This window comes from Prionailurus bengalensis, chromosome D1 (assembly GCF_016509475.1).
Source record: "Prionailurus bengalensis isolate Pbe53 chromosome D1, Fcat_Pben_1.1_paternal_pri, whole genome shotgun sequence".
NCBI lineage: Eukaryota > Metazoa > Chordata > Mammalia > Carnivora > Felidae > Prionailurus > Prionailurus bengalensis.
In genome coordinates, this window is record NC_057346.1 from 10,232,281 (window position 1) to 10,249,403 (window position 17,123).

Sequence of the window (17,123 nt, forward strand, 5' to 3'; positions counted from 1 at the left end):
AATGTCCATGGTGTTCTCTTGATTTGGTGTAAACATGTATGTATTAGGTGGAATTATTTTTCCTGGAGGTACTTTAAGAACTAGATAACTACCTCTTTAGATACCATACAACGTGAAGGCTAGAAGAGGAATTGGATTTAATAGGCTATTAAAAATAATAGTGACAATAATGTTAACAATGCAGAGGAGTGGGCAACTTTATAATTTGCCAAGTAAGGGCATTAAAAATCTTAAAAGTCTTTATATTTTTATTTTATGACAGACCGTTTTAACACCAAAAAAACTAGGAAGGACATGTATCAGACTAAAGGACAATTCTTTCAAGTGAATGCTGTGGCTTTATGAAAAACTCATTACTTTTTCCCCCTCATTTTACCACACATGGGGAAAATTTCAACACAGATTGCTATCAGTCCTCAGACGGTGATAGGGATTCCAAAAAGACTGTCAAAAACTGCACCCTAATCATCTAGTCGATTAAGTAACTTCTATTTCACAATATTAGCAAATCAAATTAAACAGAGTACCTATTTTCTGGGAACTTACTTAAAACGAATGGCTTTTTCACAAACAGCCGATAAATTACACACACACACACACACACACACACACACACAAACACACACACACAACTCCCGAGTCTTTATGACAATTAACATTTAGGTAAGCCAAACGGAAAAACCATGTTAAGTTACATATAGTTCGCTAAGGTGTGAGTGTGTGTAACTGGCATTTATTAGGGGTTATTGACCTTTGTTTTATGAGGTCATATTTTTCCCCTTCCACATCAACTAACTGGGCATAACTTTAGAATGTCTATCTTTGAAATTGCAGGTCAAAGTCACCACATGAGAGCACTCATGAGACTAACTTCCAAGTACATGGGCCACGTATGTTACAAAATTTTTTGAAATCATATTTCAAAATATTGACTAAACCTACTAGCATATCAAGAAAGCAATCTTCCAAAAGGGTGTGATTCTGAAAGTGTGGTTGCACCAAAGAAAAGGAAGCGAAGGAACCGAGGGTCTGGGTCTGGAAGTTTCGCTCGAGAGCCAGCGGGAATTCAGCTTTAAACCCCTCCTTCAAACGTGCCACCTGGGACCGGATGTAACTTTTACTTGAAAAGTAGTGTCAGGGGTCCCATGTTCCTTTACTGAGATTCCAAGCAGGTGAGACACACCCCAGCCTCTCTTGGGCAATTCTAAATTCATGTTCTTTCTTGAGAGACTAGACTCGGATTCTTCCCACCTTCCCCAAATACACACGTGGAAGCAAGGGTAGATTTTTATTTCAGAGACTCCAAGTCCAGGGGGACAGCGGGAGAGCAATGGAAGTAAGCCACCCCTTCGTGAAGTGCATGAGGCCTTTCCCCCCCCCCCTCCCCGCCGCCCTGTGCCCCCGTCCCCCCGCCCCCTCGCCCCCACACCCTCTAGCCAGGCTCGGGGCTGGCCTCCAGGGCGGCTGCGCGGTCCATCACGTGACCCTTGCGCTGCCCGCTGGGAGGCCGTGGAGTCCGCGCACTCGCATGCGCACTCGCGCGCACTGCGCCTCCTCAGTCCGATGCTTTTGCTGAGGAAGAAGGTGCGGACGCCATGTAGTAGCCCAGGCTTGGGGTGGGGCTGGAGGGATGCTGTGCCCTTGAGAGTGTGAAACAGCGCAGTAAGAGGATGGGTGCTTCCTCTCGGGGACGTTAATGGGTCTGAAACACAACTAGGGAGGAAAGGCAGCGGGGAGGGAAGTGAGAAAAAAAAGGCAGGTGAAAAGGCCTGAGGGGCCCACTGGGCGTTGAGAAGAAAGAGAAGACTAGGAGAAGTTGCGTAAGACACAGGGGCAGTGCCGTGTAATGTCTAGGGCACCAGAGCATTGGATTGCATCGTGGGGTTTGTCACAGGAGCACTTCCAGCCTCTTGGGGCAGCCCTGTGGAGTCCGCTGGGACCTAGGTTCTGACAGAAAAACGGACTTGTTTTTGCAGAGGCACAGTTACCTAGCTCTAGAAGTTTTCATTTCATCGATATGCACATTCTGTTACTCTGGGAGAGCAGAGAAGAGGTGTAGAAGGAAAAGGGAAGAGAAAAAGGGGAAGGGAAAAGAGAACGGCTTTCATGTTGGCTTCTCTTTTCGAACTTCTCAAGGCAAAGTGAGCGCTACTGGGCATGCGCAATATTGTCTGCGTATTATCTTTACAGCTCTTGACGCCTAAAGGTGCTGGAAGGAGTGTAGGAGCGCTGTAGGGAATTTACCAAAAGGACATCTTTCTCTATTATTTGTTGTTGCTGTCTTTGTGTCTTATTTATGTGAGTATGATATATGACTAATCAAACATTCATTTCAATTATCCAGGACCAGAGTTTAAAGCAAAGTAAATTGATAGTTGAGTATCATCTCCTGAGATGTAGAGACTCTCCCGTTGTAGTTGTTTACATTTTTCGTTAGTTTAAATGTAATCTTGCAGATTCCTGGAGAAGTGATCTTCAGAATTCATGGGGAAGTAATTTAAAAGGAAAGTTTGGTGCTATATTAAGGTAAGATAGGACAGTAGACACTCAGGTACCAAGAGGTTGGTTCTAGTCTGGCTCAGTTTTACTTGTTTGAACTGGGTCAACGGTCTCTGCCCCTGTTTTCACATCTGTGAAAAATGACATTGGATTAGATGAACTATAAGATATATTTCAATGTTAAGGTTTTTTTGAAGGTAGAAGAATCTTAAATTCTGGCAGAAACAAGGCAGAAGTGCCAAAGAGACTAGTTTGGCTGATCCTATGTAGAGGGAGTAGATGAAAATCATGGGAATGATAGATTGGCTGCAGGTGATCTAGGACTTTGGATGCCATTCCATGGAAATTGAATTTGTTCTGGAGCAATGAATAGTGGGAAGGTTTTTGAGTTGAAGAAATACGGTAATCAGAGTTTTGAAAGATGGCCCAAATAGCAGTTGATAGGATGGGATAGGGAAGGGAGAAATTGAGTTGTTCAGATAAGTGACAGATAATGACAGCCTAAATTAAATCAGCAGGACTGGAAAGAAAGGGGAAGATTCAAAAAAGCTGTAGCATGCAGTTTGTACTTATATTTGGCATTCCTCTAAACTTTGCAGCCCTTGCTTCCAGAATATGATGGCGAGTCAAGTTGTAAAACCTGATACTAGAAATTGCAAGAGACCAAGAGAGCTGGAGGTAATCTATATGCTCCTGGAGCCTTAATCTTTGATTTTATTTTTTATACTTCTCAAATATTTTCTAGTTCAGAAAATTCTGTTGATCAATGGAATTTAATGTTTTCATACTCCCAGGACTGGGGTTGTCCCAGCAGGAACTATGTTGACTCTAGCTGCTTTTTCATTAACTAGCATAGGCCTTCAAGAAACTATTGGGAGACTTCTTTGTTATAATTCGTGACGTAGAGACAGAAATGGGTTCATGTTCATGCATATGTGATACTTGGGTTTTCAATAAGTATTTTGCTATAATAGGGATACCTAGGTAGTATAGTTGCTGATATTTTAAATTAAGAGCATTGTATCCTGCTCTTCTTCACTACTACCTCCGCCAGTTGATCTGTTTGCATTTGGAACATTATTTGCTTCCTTAAAGATCATGTAATCTTGCATAATTTTGCCAGCATTTGGCTATTGTCTAAGTGAAAGTTTTACTATATTGCTATAGGAATATCTACCGGTGCAAGATACAGGAAACTTTTTCCATCAAGAGATTAAAACCATAATCAAAGTCTAATGTAAAACCAAAGTAAAATTTAGTATGTTGAACAAGGTGCTTGTTAGGCCTAAAAGTTTTCTTGATAATAAAATTTTAAATGGCTGATTAGGACATGAGCTCATATAATTTCTAGCATGTGTGCTTTTTTTTCTGAAAGATGTTTTATTTGCCTTTTTGGACAGCAGAATGCATATGTCCTAAGGATCTTGTTGACTGTTTATCTATTTTCTTTACTTTCTTCTATTAGCCTCAAATGCCAGATAGTCCACATCTGTCCTCTCTTGGAAAATCAGATTCCTCTTTGTCTGAAAGCTCTGGACTATTTTATAAAGATGAATCCCTGGAGAAAGATTTGAATGGTGATATATAAAATGCTTATATTTCTATACATTGATTTTATAATACAGAAAATTTGTTACAGTTCATAACTTGGTGATCTTTTTTGAACAGACATGAGCAAAGAAATTAATCTAATGTTGTCTGCATATGCAAAGATCTTAAGGCAAGTACTTATAGCATAACCTCATGAATCTTTATCTTAGAAATAATTTTTTCTGGAAACTCTGTAATAGGAAGTTTAATTCAGTGGTTGCAGACCTATCCAGCAATTGTAATTTCAGTTTTTTTATTCTATCTCATTTATAATAGATTAATTGGTTATTTTTGAAGATTAATCCTAACTTTTCCACTAAACATCCTTTGTTTTGTTATTACCAGAGCTAAATATTAGGCTGGATATATTTTGGTCTCTAATTAGATGATATAACATTTAACATGTTACGAAAAAACTTCTTTGAGAAAAATGTCATTTATTGAAGTTAATGATAATAAGAGTGATATTAAATATAAAATATTTATGAAATATTTAAATATTATGTCTGTATATTTGAGGACTGACTGAATTTAAATATTTTATTGGTCTGAGATTATCAAGCTTATTAGGTATTTGTTTTTTAAACTACTGGACAATCATAGTATTTGGATGATGGTTTGTGTGACTGTTAAAATAATGTATGTAGTTTAATATTAGAATTATAATGTAAGATACATAGTTTGCCCTGTCAGGAGACTTTGAATAGTTAAAAATATTTATGTGACTAATTTAACTTTTACTGAAGTGTTTGTAAATTAATGAAGTTTTTTAATGTGCAAAGCTATTTAAATGAAGTAGCTAACTAGTATAGCCATAATAAAAAACATCACTATGATAGTGTCACTAGATGTTATTACTATTTAGTTTAACATAAAAACTTTTTTTTCCTCATTAGTGAGAGAGCAGCAGTAGATGCATCTTATATTGACGAGATAGATGGACTCTTCAAAGAAGCCAATACTATTGAAAACTTTCTAATACAAAAAAGAGAGCTCCTGAGACAGAGATTTACAGTGATTGCAAACACACTGCACAGATAAAATTTGTACTTAAAATAAGCTGAGAATTTAAGCCCATTATTGTTGTATTAAGAGAATGACATTTATGCTCTGACACCTCTCTAGTTATTAAAGAAACTGTGTACCTTAAACATAGAAGGGGAAACTGCTTGAATTTCTTTTCTAGATTTAAAAGGGGCTTTATGCTGGACAGTAATATGAAGTATGTACCTTTTTTTTTTTGAGGCTTAAATATTTGGCATATTTCATAAAAGTGTAAATTATTTAAATTATATGTAGGTTCTTTTTTTTTTCCTTAAACCTCCTAGCATTTCTTAAATTTCTAAAAGAGGACTCAATGAGTTAATTTGGTAATATGTAACAATATTGCACTTTTTCTTTGCAGTACTCTAAGTAGCAGATAAATAGCTATGGAGATAGTTTTAAAATGTTTTTCATGGTCAACATCATAAAAAAACGAAACCTAAAGATAATTTGTCCAGTGTCACAATATGTAGTAAGATATAGCTAAGCTATTGCTATTTAATGTTACCATTTGATTATTTTCTCTATTAGTTACAATATATGGCTAATAAAAATTCTTGGTTTAAAATTATTTTCTTGTGGTAAAAGTGATAAAATAAAAACCAGAAATTACTAATCAGAACTTTATATGAGTTGGCTTTTTTACATATCAACCTTATCAGTGGTGTAGTTAATAAATTATACTTAGAAACCTTAGCCATTGTGTGATATGGGATAAAAGTTAGTGATCCACAAGTAAAAATTGGCCAAACAAGAAGACAACCTTGGTAAGTCATTTCAAACTTGTTATGATTCATTAATTGAATTTCAATTAGAGGATCTCTAATGCTCATCTAGCTAAAAAGAAAAAAAAAAACCTATAAAAAATGTTCAAAGGTATTGCTATGATTTTATTGAAAACTTTTAATATGTTATATAATTATATGTGATAACTATGTTAATCAGGTTTTTAAAAATCACAGCACACATTTTTCAGTCATATAGATCATTCAATCTATTTTATGTCTATTTTACATATATAAGCAATCACAAATTTGTGCATATTTATAAACAACACCACAGGGAATTTGATATTCTTCTGGTGGACAGCATGTGTGCCTTGCTGTCTTGTAAATGTAAAATCGAATTTGACTGCCAGAACAGCAATCAGATTACTATTTTAAGGCAAATATACCACATAACATAAAAGGATTGAAAACTGTAAAATAAAATGTTTACTAAAAATATGGGTTAGGTAGAAAAAATTATTAGATTTGTGGAGGGATATGCTAATGACACAGGATAGTTTGGAGGTCAATGAAGTAACTCTTAGAAATGGAATTTTAAAATAACAGTGTAACCAGAAGACTATATTTGAGTTGATATGACATATCACCTGGATTTTGAGTTAGTCTGTTACCTTACAGAATTTTTTAATGTTCTAAAAACAAAGATGTCTCTACTGGCACATCATAACTAAGAAATGTTCCGGAGTTACTGTTTTCTAAACATTAATTACTATTGAGAAAGATAAGGTTAACAGATTGTTTCAGAGTACATTTCATAATATACTTGTTATATCTTGTTAGTGTCACCGTTGTTCAACATCAGGGTCTTTCCTGTGCAGTTCAGAGAATTGGTCTAATCATTTCATTTGGTATGATTAAGACTAGGGTGCCTGGGTGACTCAGTCGGTTAAGCCTTTAACCGACTTTAATCTTGATCTTGGCTCAGGTCTTGATCTCAGGATTGTGAATTCAAGCCTGGTGTTGGGCTCTGTCTTGAGCATGGAGACTCCTTAAAGGAAAAAACAAAAAACACACCTAGGGAACTGATTTTTAGTCAGAATGTGTTTACTAGGATAAAAGTTCCTAAAAGCCTAAATAAGACGGATTTTTATTAAATTTTGATGTCTTTGGTACCATCCACATAAGGAAGGATGATTCTCTGAATAATTAACAACTGGAGATAGGCTATTCCAGAAATACCATTGCCTTTTAATTTACACTTCTACTATCACTCATTTCAATAAAATTCCACGTGTTTGTAAATAACTTGTTACTGGTTACCAATAAAAATATATATTGAATATCTTTGTACGTCATACTCTGCTAGGCATTGTGGGGAATACAGCATAATTTAAGATACTTTTTGTTCTCCCTTCTGACATTTGTAACCACTCCTTTCTTGAAATACATTTACATGTCTTTGGTAAGAAAACATGATAAGTAACTGTTAAAAAATAGGGGTGCCTGTGTGGTTCAGCTGGTTAAGTGTCTGACTTCGGCTCAGGTCATGATCTTAACGGTTCATGAGTTTGAGCCCTGCGTCAGGCTCTGTGCTGACAGCTTAGAGCCTGGAGCCTGCTTTGAATTCTGTGTCTCCCTCTCTCTCTGCTCCTCCCCTGCTCCTGCTCTGTCTGTCTCTCTCCTTCAAAAAATAAAACATTAAAAAAAAAAAAAAAAAAAAATATATATATATATATATATATATATATATATATATACTTCTGTGCAGTACTAGTTAATTCCTTTTAGTTGGAGTTACTAGAAGGCATTTGGCAAAGGGGTCAGAGAAGTAGTAAAATGGGTTTTTGAAAAGAAGGAGGGTATTTCAGGCAGGGGAAAGTTTGTTAAAATGGCACAGAAGAACAAAAACACAAACACATGGTATGTTGGATAGGCTTTTTCCTGAAGTGAGAATTCACAGAAGGGAATAGTGTATCATCTAAACCACTAGAGAGGAGGGATTGAGTCTTGTTTTCTTATATTCTCAATTTGTAGCACAGTATTTGATACATTGGTGCTCAAAAGTGTTTGTTAATCATTATACATTAGGGCATACCTTCACAGGGCCTTATTCATACTAGATTATCAGAAAATGTCTTGTAAATTAAATAAATGGAAAAGAAAAGGAAGGATGATATGGTACAAAGCAGGCAGACAATGGAAAGGTAGGTTGTGGCCTGATTGTAGAGTCCTTTATTGACAGACTACATTTGGACTTTATTCTGTAAGGACAGAGATGTGAACCTTTCAGAGGAGAGGAGCATCGTAATGAAATGGAACCCATGGATCAAGGGGCTTCGTTGTAATGTGACAACAAGTTTAAAAGAGGAAAGTTTAGGAAGGGAGACCGCTATTGATGATCCAATTTCAGAATTTCAAACAACTACTTATCATAGGTTGGGATACTTCTTGTGGAAAGGAGAGTAAAAGTTTGCAGGCATCTGGAAGCCCTGCCCCTTTACCACTGCCTCCTGCCCGCATTCCCTCCTTTCCTGTCAGTGAGCCAAAGACAGACCAGGAAGTGAATGTGAGGTTTTGGAAATCACGGATCTGTTGCTACTGAATGTAATACCAGAATGTTTTTTCAGATCTTTCTCCATTTTGTCAGCAACCTTTCTACCATTGCAGTGGGTTTCCTTTCTGTGATGATACGTTGGATCTCAGGTAAGGGATTCGCCCCTTTCTCCTCCCCTTCTTCCTCTTCTGCCTGCTCAGGCTTAGAACTCTGTGCCTCTTTCCTGAAGAATACTGGGGGCTTCTGAACCTTTTCACTCTGTGTGTAGCAGATACAGACAGCAACACCACAGAGCTGGGAGTTAACGGAAGGCTGAGTCAGGATTTGTTTACTCGTCAGGGAAACAGCCTTTCGTTTGCATACTTTACATAACATGGGGCAGGATTCATGGTTTAGGGATTCTCTTGTGTATGCACTAGGAAGAATATTCACTATTTAGACCTGTCTGAATTGAAAATCACTGCTACACTTCCTAATATAAATGTTTGGTTCTTTTATTTGCATTCTGGGGGACTGCCTTAAAACCTGTGGTTATTGTTTTGTAGCTTTCTATTATAGCTACTATTGTTATATGATATTCTTTCTTGAAATTGGCTGATGCTGAGCTAACAGAAATCATATCGATATGCTCTAGAAAATTGTTGAACAATTTAGTGGTTGCAGTATGCAAAGCAATGTGTTAGTTACTGGAGTGGGGGTAAAAACAAGTGACTCTGTACTCAAGGAATACCACTAATAAAGTATATTCATCTTTATTGCACAAGACAGAGTAAGGTAAGTGCCCTCACAGAGCTGAAATAGATGCTGTGTGAGTTCAGACTAAGGAGAATTAGTTCTTGCTATAGGAAATGGGAATGTTGTGTTTATGAAGTGGGTGACATGGGTACTGAATCCCGAAGAATGAATAGGGTAAGTGAATTTCACCTGGAGGAGATAGGAAATACCCTAGTTGAAGAGACAGATATAATTTTTTATTCTTGAGAGAGACAGAGAGACAGAGTGTGAGCGGGGGAGGGGCAGAGAGAGGGAGACACAGAATCCTGCCCAGGTTCCAGGCTCCAAGCTGTCAGCACAGAGCCTGATGTGGGGTTCAAACACCCAAACCGCGAGACCATGACCTGAGCTGAAGTCAGATTATTACCTGACTCAGCCACCCAGGTTCCCTGAGAAGGGTATAATTATGATGAGGAGAAGAAAATAGGAAGTGTTTTAGTTTGGCTGGAACAGAAGACCTTAGTGTGGGGGCGGGCAGGGGTAGTTCTGGACAGGTAGGTTGGTGTGAGCCTGTGCAATGCCTTCAGTGGTTGGCCAAGTGGTTTAGACTTTACTTGGTAGACAGTGAGGAGTCATTTCTGAAGGCTTTTGGAGGATTATATGATACAATCAGATCTGTACTTAGATTAATTTAGTAGCAGTGCTTCCCAACCTTTTCCACATAATACCACTCATAGAAAGTGATAATATTGGGGTGCCTGGGTGGCTTAGTTGGTTAAGTATCCAACTCTTGGATTCGGCTCAGGTCATGATCTCATGGTTCATGGATGGAGACCAGCATCAGGCTCTGTGCTGACAGCAAGGAGCCTGCTTGGGATTCTCTCTCTTCCTCTCTCTGCCCTTCCCCTGCTCACGCACGCACACGCTCTCTCTCAAAATAAATAAATAAACTTAAAAAAAAAGAAAATGATAATAACTCTAGCTCACACTGGAGTAAATTGGGATCTGGAGCTCCATGAGCTGTTTAAAACTGGAGGCAATTGGCCTGGAGCCTCTGGCCATCCCACCTGTTCGGAGGCTCTGGCATAGGAGATAGCTTCCCTATCTAATTTCATCTGATTAAGAGGCTGTGATGATATCATCTAAGAGGTTGTGAGGGCCTATATTAGGACAGTAGAAAGAAAGTGACTGATATGGCAAGAGAAGTGGAAGTATCAATGCTGATGAGGACAGGTTTCGTCCAGAAGAAAAATTGGAGATGCTGCCCAGGTGGGGTGGACAGGTAAAAATCCTTACAAAGGATTTGCCCCCAGAAACCCTAGTAAACTGAGCCCTAGTAATTTACAGCTACCCTATATCATCCCCTTAGCATTCTCGTCTTGGCCTTGTCCTGGTGTACTCAGCAGAACTTAACCACTTAGTGAATGTGAGGGGACAGTGAAGAAGAGGAGTTCAAGGCCCACAGAGATTTCGAAGCTAGGTGATTTAGTATGTGGGAAAAATTGATTTAGAAGGGGGAAAATGAAGAATTCTCTTTTGACATGTCAAGAATCGTCTGCAAGAAGTACTTGGTGAAATTAAGGGACTAGATGAGACTACTGAGGAAGTGTGCTGACATTAAAGAGTAAAGATCCAAGATCAGACTTTAGGAACACACTCCTGAGGTGATAAGGGGAAGAGGGGCTAATAAAGGGAGTTAATAATGTTTGCAAATGCTCTACTATCGTTACATTTAGTTATGACAACCAACATAAATAGGAAGAATTACCTTTCTTTTATCCCCACGGCACCCCCATTTTGTCATTGAAAAACTTGAGGCTCAGAGTGGTTAGTAACTTACCCAAGGCTGTCAGCTAATAAGTGAAGCTAGCAATAAGCAAACAAAGAGGGAGCAGGGAAGTTAGAAAAGTGCAGTGTCTCAGGAACCAATAATAGAAAGGGGTTTAAGGAGGTCTAGAACACAATATCCAATGTTGTGAAAAGTCTGAAGAGTATATAATAAACTGCCAGTAGTATGCTATGGAGTACAGAATGGATACACACATAAACTTTTTCTAAAATGTAAGATGTTTTAAATTATTGAATCTCTATTCACACCATTGTCCAATCAGGGTATTCAATGTAATTCTACTTAAGTGAGAGGAGTAAAAACTGACCTCAGGATATTTATGTTAATAAAAGAGGAGAGTGAGATGAATATGCAGAATATAAATAAAAGTAGTAAGATAAATAACCAAGGGTTTCCACCTCCAAGTTTGCGAAACATCCTGTTTATACCTCTACTTCCAATAGTGTGGTTCTCATATTTTAGTGTGCCTAAGAATACTTGCTTGCTATACCCTAGAGATTCTGATTAGGTCCAAGATGAAGTCCCTGAATCTCCATTTCAGCAGTAATATCTATTTCTGTTCCAAGTAGTTCTCAGACTATACTTTGAGAAACAGTGCTCAAAATGTGGATTACAGTATAAATGGTCTGTTTATTAGGCAGCGAATTCCTTTACATCAGGTTTAAAAAATTTTTTTTAAATGTTTATTCATTTTTGAGAGGGAGACAGAGCACAAGTAGGGGAGGAGCAGAGAGAGAGGGAGACACAGAATCTGAAGCAGACTCCAGGCTCCAGTTGTCAGCACAGAGCCCAATGAGGTGCTCAAACCCATGAACCATAAGATCATGACCTGAGCCGAAGTCAGACTCTCAACTGACTGAGCCACCCAGGTGCCCACATCAGGTTTTATTTTTTAAGTCTATCCATTTATTTTGAGAGTGTGCGTGAGCACATGTGAGCAGGGCAGAGAGAGAAGGAGAGAGAATCCCAAGTAGGCTCCATGCTGTCTACATGGAGCCCAACATTTGGCTGGATCTCACAAACCATTAGATCATGACCTGAGCTGAAATCAAGAGTCAGACTCTCAACTCACTGAACCACCCAGGCATCCCTACATCAGGTTCTAATACTTTTTATCCCTTACCAGTTACCCTTTTGTTGAATGAATACATAATTCAAAGGAAGACGATACTACATTTTGTTGGATTGATTGTTAAAAGCTATGGAAATAATGATAGCATTTTTTGAGTATTTACTATTTTCTAAAAACTTTACATAACCTAACTCATTTATTATTTATAGCCATATTATTATCCTCATTAGAAAGGTTATTTATTTGGAAAACAGCAGGCCAGGATTTGAACCCTAGCAATCTGCAGCCAGGCAGGACCTGGGCCAATACTCTTCTTAAATATTACAGTATACTTCCTCTTAAAGGAAGTAGCATTTGAGATAGAATTTGAACAATACTAGAATTTCCTTAGGGGTAGATTAGTAGGAAGGGCATTCAAGGTAAGCGTCAGTTTTATTTGGGAATTCAGAAAATAGTTGGGTTTGACTGAATTGTTTATTATTGGAAAGTAGAAGGAATCATGTACTCTAAACCAAATTTTATGAAGATTTGAAAGAAATGGGATAATAGATATAACATTGTAAAAATATTTGGCTAAAATAATGCAAATCTCACTTCTTCAGAAAAATAGGGTCTCTATGTGTTAGTTTTTCTAGTTTAGACGTATGTATCACTGTTAAAATTTTAAGTAAAATAAGGCACTAGTTAATTATATATCTGACTGTCCCTCTGTGTTAGGCAACACTACCTTGTGAACGAACACAAAATAAATATGAAAAGGGATAATTAAAAAAATGTTTAGTATTTATTTTCAAGAGATAGAGTGCAAGCAGAGGAGGGCAGAGAGAGGGAGACACAGAATCTGAAGCAGGCTCCGGGCTCTGAGCTGTCAACACAGAGCCCGATGTGGGGTTCAAACTCATGAACCGTGAGATCATGACCTGAGCCGAAGTCAGATGCTTAACTGATTGAGCCACCCAGGTGCCCTTAACAGGGATAATTTTTACCTTCTTATTATATAATAATGATTTTTTCTTCTTGTGGTTTTTGAACTTCAAGTAATTTCAGACCAAGTATCACTGCTTAATTTAATTTATGATACCCTTCTTTTAGAAAATGCCTTGCACATTCAAGTGTATGCCATTAAAATGGAAGAAGCTGAACCACAGACCCTAAACTAAATTCTTATAAATTGCTGGGAAATCTTTGGGATCCCATTCTGGTGGATCAAAAGTAATTATGATAGTAATGAATACTGGTCATTTTTTTTTAAGCTAGCTTTCTTTCTTTCTTTCTTTCTTTCTTTCTTTCTTTCTTTCTTTCTTTCTTTCTTTCCTTATTTAGAGAGAGTGCACTCGCCTGAGTAGAGGAGGGGCAGAGAGAGAGGGAGAGAGAGAATCCCAAGCAGGCTCTGTGCTGTCAGTGCAGACCCCAACAAGGTGCTGGATCCCATGAACCATGAGATCATGACCTGAGTGGAAATCAAGTCATTCGCTCAACTGACTGAGCCACCCAGGCGCCCCTAGTGGTCATTTTTTAAAAATCCTAGCAGTGAGGTTGCTGTTAGCACATCTTGGGTTAATATGTAGATTCAGTCTTGTGAAAAGAGGAGTATTGTTCAACTATGAGAAATGATAATAATAATTAAGTCCTGAGTGTACTGCAAGAATACAAAGAGGATTGTTGTGCTTCACAAATGGAGATCCAGAGAGTTGATGATCTGACAATGAGGAAAGAGAGGAATTTGGAGACTATATTTGGACCTATATATAGGTTTACTTTTCCCTTACCAGTAGATAAGAATATTGTCTGTGGGAGAAACAGGCATGTTTATGGAAGATTGGTAAAATTTTTTGTGCTCCTGGTTTCCTCTTCACAGTTTTGAAGAAGTATGTGGAAAGTACTCGTCAGAAGAAGGCAATCTTCAGTAAGCAAGAGAGGCTTCCATGTATTGCACCACTAGTAACCACGGTGGAGGAGACACCACAGATTGTCTCTGCTTGCATCCGAGGACATTTTCCTCAGTGGCTCCGTGGCTACCTGCTTCGAGTTGGGCCTGGGAAATTTGAATTCGGGAAGGATAAGTAAGTCTTGAATTTGGAAAACCATTTGGATTTTTTAGCATGGCTGGTTCTATGGACTATACATTATATCTGCTTTCTCTCTGAGGTTAACATTGTCATGCAGTCCCTTTGATTACAGATGAGGAAGCTGTAGTCTACAGGAAAAAGAAAAAGGAAACTTAATTCTTTTTCTTAAAAAGTCCTGACTTTTCTGCTCTGCAGAATATTCTGAATTTGGAGTTCCCTTGAAGGCTCATGCCAAAAGAGAAGTGTCAGGAACTGTCTGTATGACCACTGAGCTCTGTTTCGCCACAAGTTCCTGAAGGAAGGAGCAACGTCTTCACCTCATACAGCTCCCTCACCCAGTGTCCCCTAGGCACAGTGGCTCTTTCGGTTCCTCAAACTGGGCACATTTATTTTTGCTCAGGGTCTTGGCATTGGCTCTCATCTGTCTTTCCAAGTCTGATTCTTATTACTGTATCAGCTCAAGTCTCATGTCCTTTGAGCTTCCCCAATGTCCCAATCTAAAAATGCTGTTATTAATTATATTTCCTATTTTAATTCTTTGCACAGCACTATCAATGTCTAGTATTTTTTGTTTGTGTTCCTCCACTAGAATAAAAATTCCATGAAAGCAGGGAGTTTTTTCTTGTTCACCCTGTATCCCCAGTATTCAGGACAGTGCCCTGCTCTTAAATAGAACTCAATCAATAAATGGAAATAAATGAAAAAGACCAATAACTCTTTAGTACATTATTTCTCTGTGTGGTTAGTAGGGACATGAAGTGGTGTAAAGAAACCCTTATGGTAAGGGAGGAATCTTCTTTGCTTTAAACATTTTTAAATAATAGAAACTTTTTTTCACTATAAAACTTTTTACCTGTATAAAACTTTTTGAAATATAGAACAGAGTGGGGCTTGGGTACCCTGGGTGGCTCAGTCAGTTAAACATCCAACTGTTGATTTCAGCTCAGGCCATGATCTCATGGTTCATGGGTTCCAGCCCCACATGGGGCTCTGTGCTGCTTGGGATTCTCTGTCTCTTTTTCTCTCTGTCCCCCCCCGCCCCGCTTGCTCACACTCTCTCACTCTCAAAAATAAACTTAGAAAAAATAATAAAAGAACAGAGTGGGAGAAAATGTGGGTCACATTCTCTGTTAGCACTTTAATATATCTCCTGCTAGTCTTTGCCCCATTTCTATAGATTTATTTTGAACAATTACACTCCTATTGTATGTAGACTTTTTAAAAGTTCATTTATTTATTTTGAGAGAGACAGACACAGTGTGAGTGGGAGAGGGGCAGAGAGAGAGGGAAAGAGAGGATCCCAAGCAGGCTCTGTGCTGTCACCGCAGAGCCCTATGTGGGACTCAAACTCATGAAACCCTGAGATCATGACCTGAGCTGAAACCAAGAGTCTAATGCTTAACTGACTGAGCCTTCCAGACACCTTGTATGTAAACTTTTTAAAATTGAGGTATAATTGACTTAACATTATATTAGTTTCAGGTGTAAAACATAATGGATAATATTTGTATTGTTGCAAAATGATCACCACAGTAAGTCTTGTTAACATGTGTCACCACACAGTTACAAAACCATTTTTTGTCTTGTGGTGAGGACTTTTAAGATTTATTCTCTTAGTAGCTTTTATTTTTTATTTATTTATTTATTTATTTTTACGTTTATTTATTTTTGGGACAGAGAGAGACAGAGCATGAACGGGGGAGGGGCAGAGAGAGAGGGAGACACAGAATCGGAAACAGGCTCCAGGCTCCGAGCCATCAGCCCAGAGCCTGACGCGGGGCTCGAACTCCCGGACCGCGAGATCGTGACCTGGCTGAAGTCGGACGCTTAACCGACTGCGCCACCCAGACGCCCCTCTTAGTAGCTTTTAAATATACAATACAGTATTATTGACTATTGTCACCATGTTGTATATTACATTCCCATTGCTTAACTTATTTTTGTACCTTTTAACTTCCTTCGCCCATTTCACCTAACCTTACCCCCTCATCTCTTGAAATCACTGATCTGTTCTGTATATCTATGAGTTTGGGGTTTTTGTTTTGTTTTGTTTTAAAGATTCTATATATAAATGAGATCATATGGTATTTTCTTTGTCTTTCTCTGTCTCTTATTTTATTTAGCAAAATGCCCTTAACCATGTTGTCACAAATGGTAAGATATCCTTATTTATGGCTGAATAATATTCCACTCTATACAGTAAATCCTTGGATTGTGAGTAACTTGTTCTGTGAGTGTTCTGCAAAGTGAGCAGACATTTCTAATAAATTTTAACTTGATAAATGAGCAATGCCTTGCAATACGAGTAGTACGTGATACCAAACGTTACATGATCACAACTGAGCCAGTGGTTCCTCTCTCTCTCTCTCTCTCTCTCTGTCTGTCTCTCTCTCTCTGTGGGATTGTGGGTGATTGTGTCCCAGGCTTGGATGCTTGGTCTCAGGTTGCCGTGTTTGGTAGAAATAAGTGATTTTTTTTTTAGAACTTTGGAAGGGTCCTACAACTGGCACTAGTGTATTTTTTGTCAGTTCAGAGCACCTATGAGCAGTCCTTTGCTTTTCCATCCAAGTGTGAGCTTAAGAATGCTTTGCTTCATTCTAGGTCAGGCTTCCTGCAGATACAGACCCTTTCCTCTGCTGCCTTATTGCCAGTTACATTAAATACAGTATTAAAAAAATAAAATAAATAACAGTATATGACAAGAGTTTATTAATGTTGTACTGTAGTGTACTGTGCAAGCATATACAATGGCCCCATGCAGAAAAAGATTCCATTGAGCCAATAGATAGCAGTGATTCCCTTAGTGATAGTGAAAGTCATCCTACACAGTAACCCTCCTTTCTCTTGTCTCCCTGACCCCAGTCATGAAGGTTTTCAAAGAAAGTACAAGTTAATTTGTTTTTCTTTATATTTTGTATTTTCCTTATTATTTTGTATTATATTAAAGTATTGTAATCATTTCTATATAAATATTTTTAGGTTGTGGAACAAATCATCTGAGTTT

The 17,123-nt window shown here is 38.2% G+C and overlaps 2 protein-coding genes across 3 annotated transcripts in view; both read left to right on the forward strand.

Annotated features, from left to right (window-relative positions):
- Positions 1–1,888: 1,888 nt before the first annotated feature.
- Positions 1,889–5,755, forward strand: TEX12 (testis expressed 12). Its single transcript, XM_043579338.1, has 5 exons — positions 1,889–2,298; positions 3,099–3,177; positions 3,965–4,076; positions 4,168–4,219; positions 4,986–5,755. Exons 2-5 carry the CDS (start codon positions 3,115–3,117, stop codon positions 5,128–5,130), a joined length of 372 nt encoding a protein of 123 aa, XP_043435273.1. The 5' UTR covers positions 1,889–2,298; positions 3,099–3,114; the 3' UTR covers positions 5,131–5,755.
- A 1,903-nt stretch (positions 5,756–7,658) lies between these two features.
- Positions 7,659–17,123, forward strand: part of BCO2 (beta-carotene oxygenase 2) — a 46,204-nt gene continuing 36,739 nt past the window's right edge. Inside the window, exons 1-2 of one of the 2 annotated variants that reach the window (XM_043579337.1) lie at positions 7,659–8,564; positions 13,909–14,113. In XM_043579337.1, the coding sequence (XP_043435272.1) occupies positions 8,477–8,564; positions 13,909–14,113 (293 nt within the window). In that variant the 5' untranslated portion in view covers positions 7,659–8,476. The remainder of the gene's footprint in view (positions 8,565–13,908; positions 14,114–17,123) is intronic. The other variant, XM_043579335.1, reaches the window with a different exon arrangement.

Bases quoted from the DNA above. Each gene is read 5' to 3' on its own strand.
- TEX12 (XM_043579338.1), top strand. From the start codon at position 3,115: ATGATGGCGAGTCAAGTTGTAAAACCTGATACTAGAAATTGCAAGAGA. The intron at 3,178-3,964 runs GTAATCTATATG...TTCTTCTATTAG, and splicing joins AGAGACCAAGAGAGCTGGAG to CCTCAAATGCCAGATAGTCC. The intron at 4,077-4,167 runs GTGATATATAAA...TTTTTTGAACAG, and splicing joins CCTGGAGAAAGATTTGAATG to ACATGAGCAAAGAAATTAAT.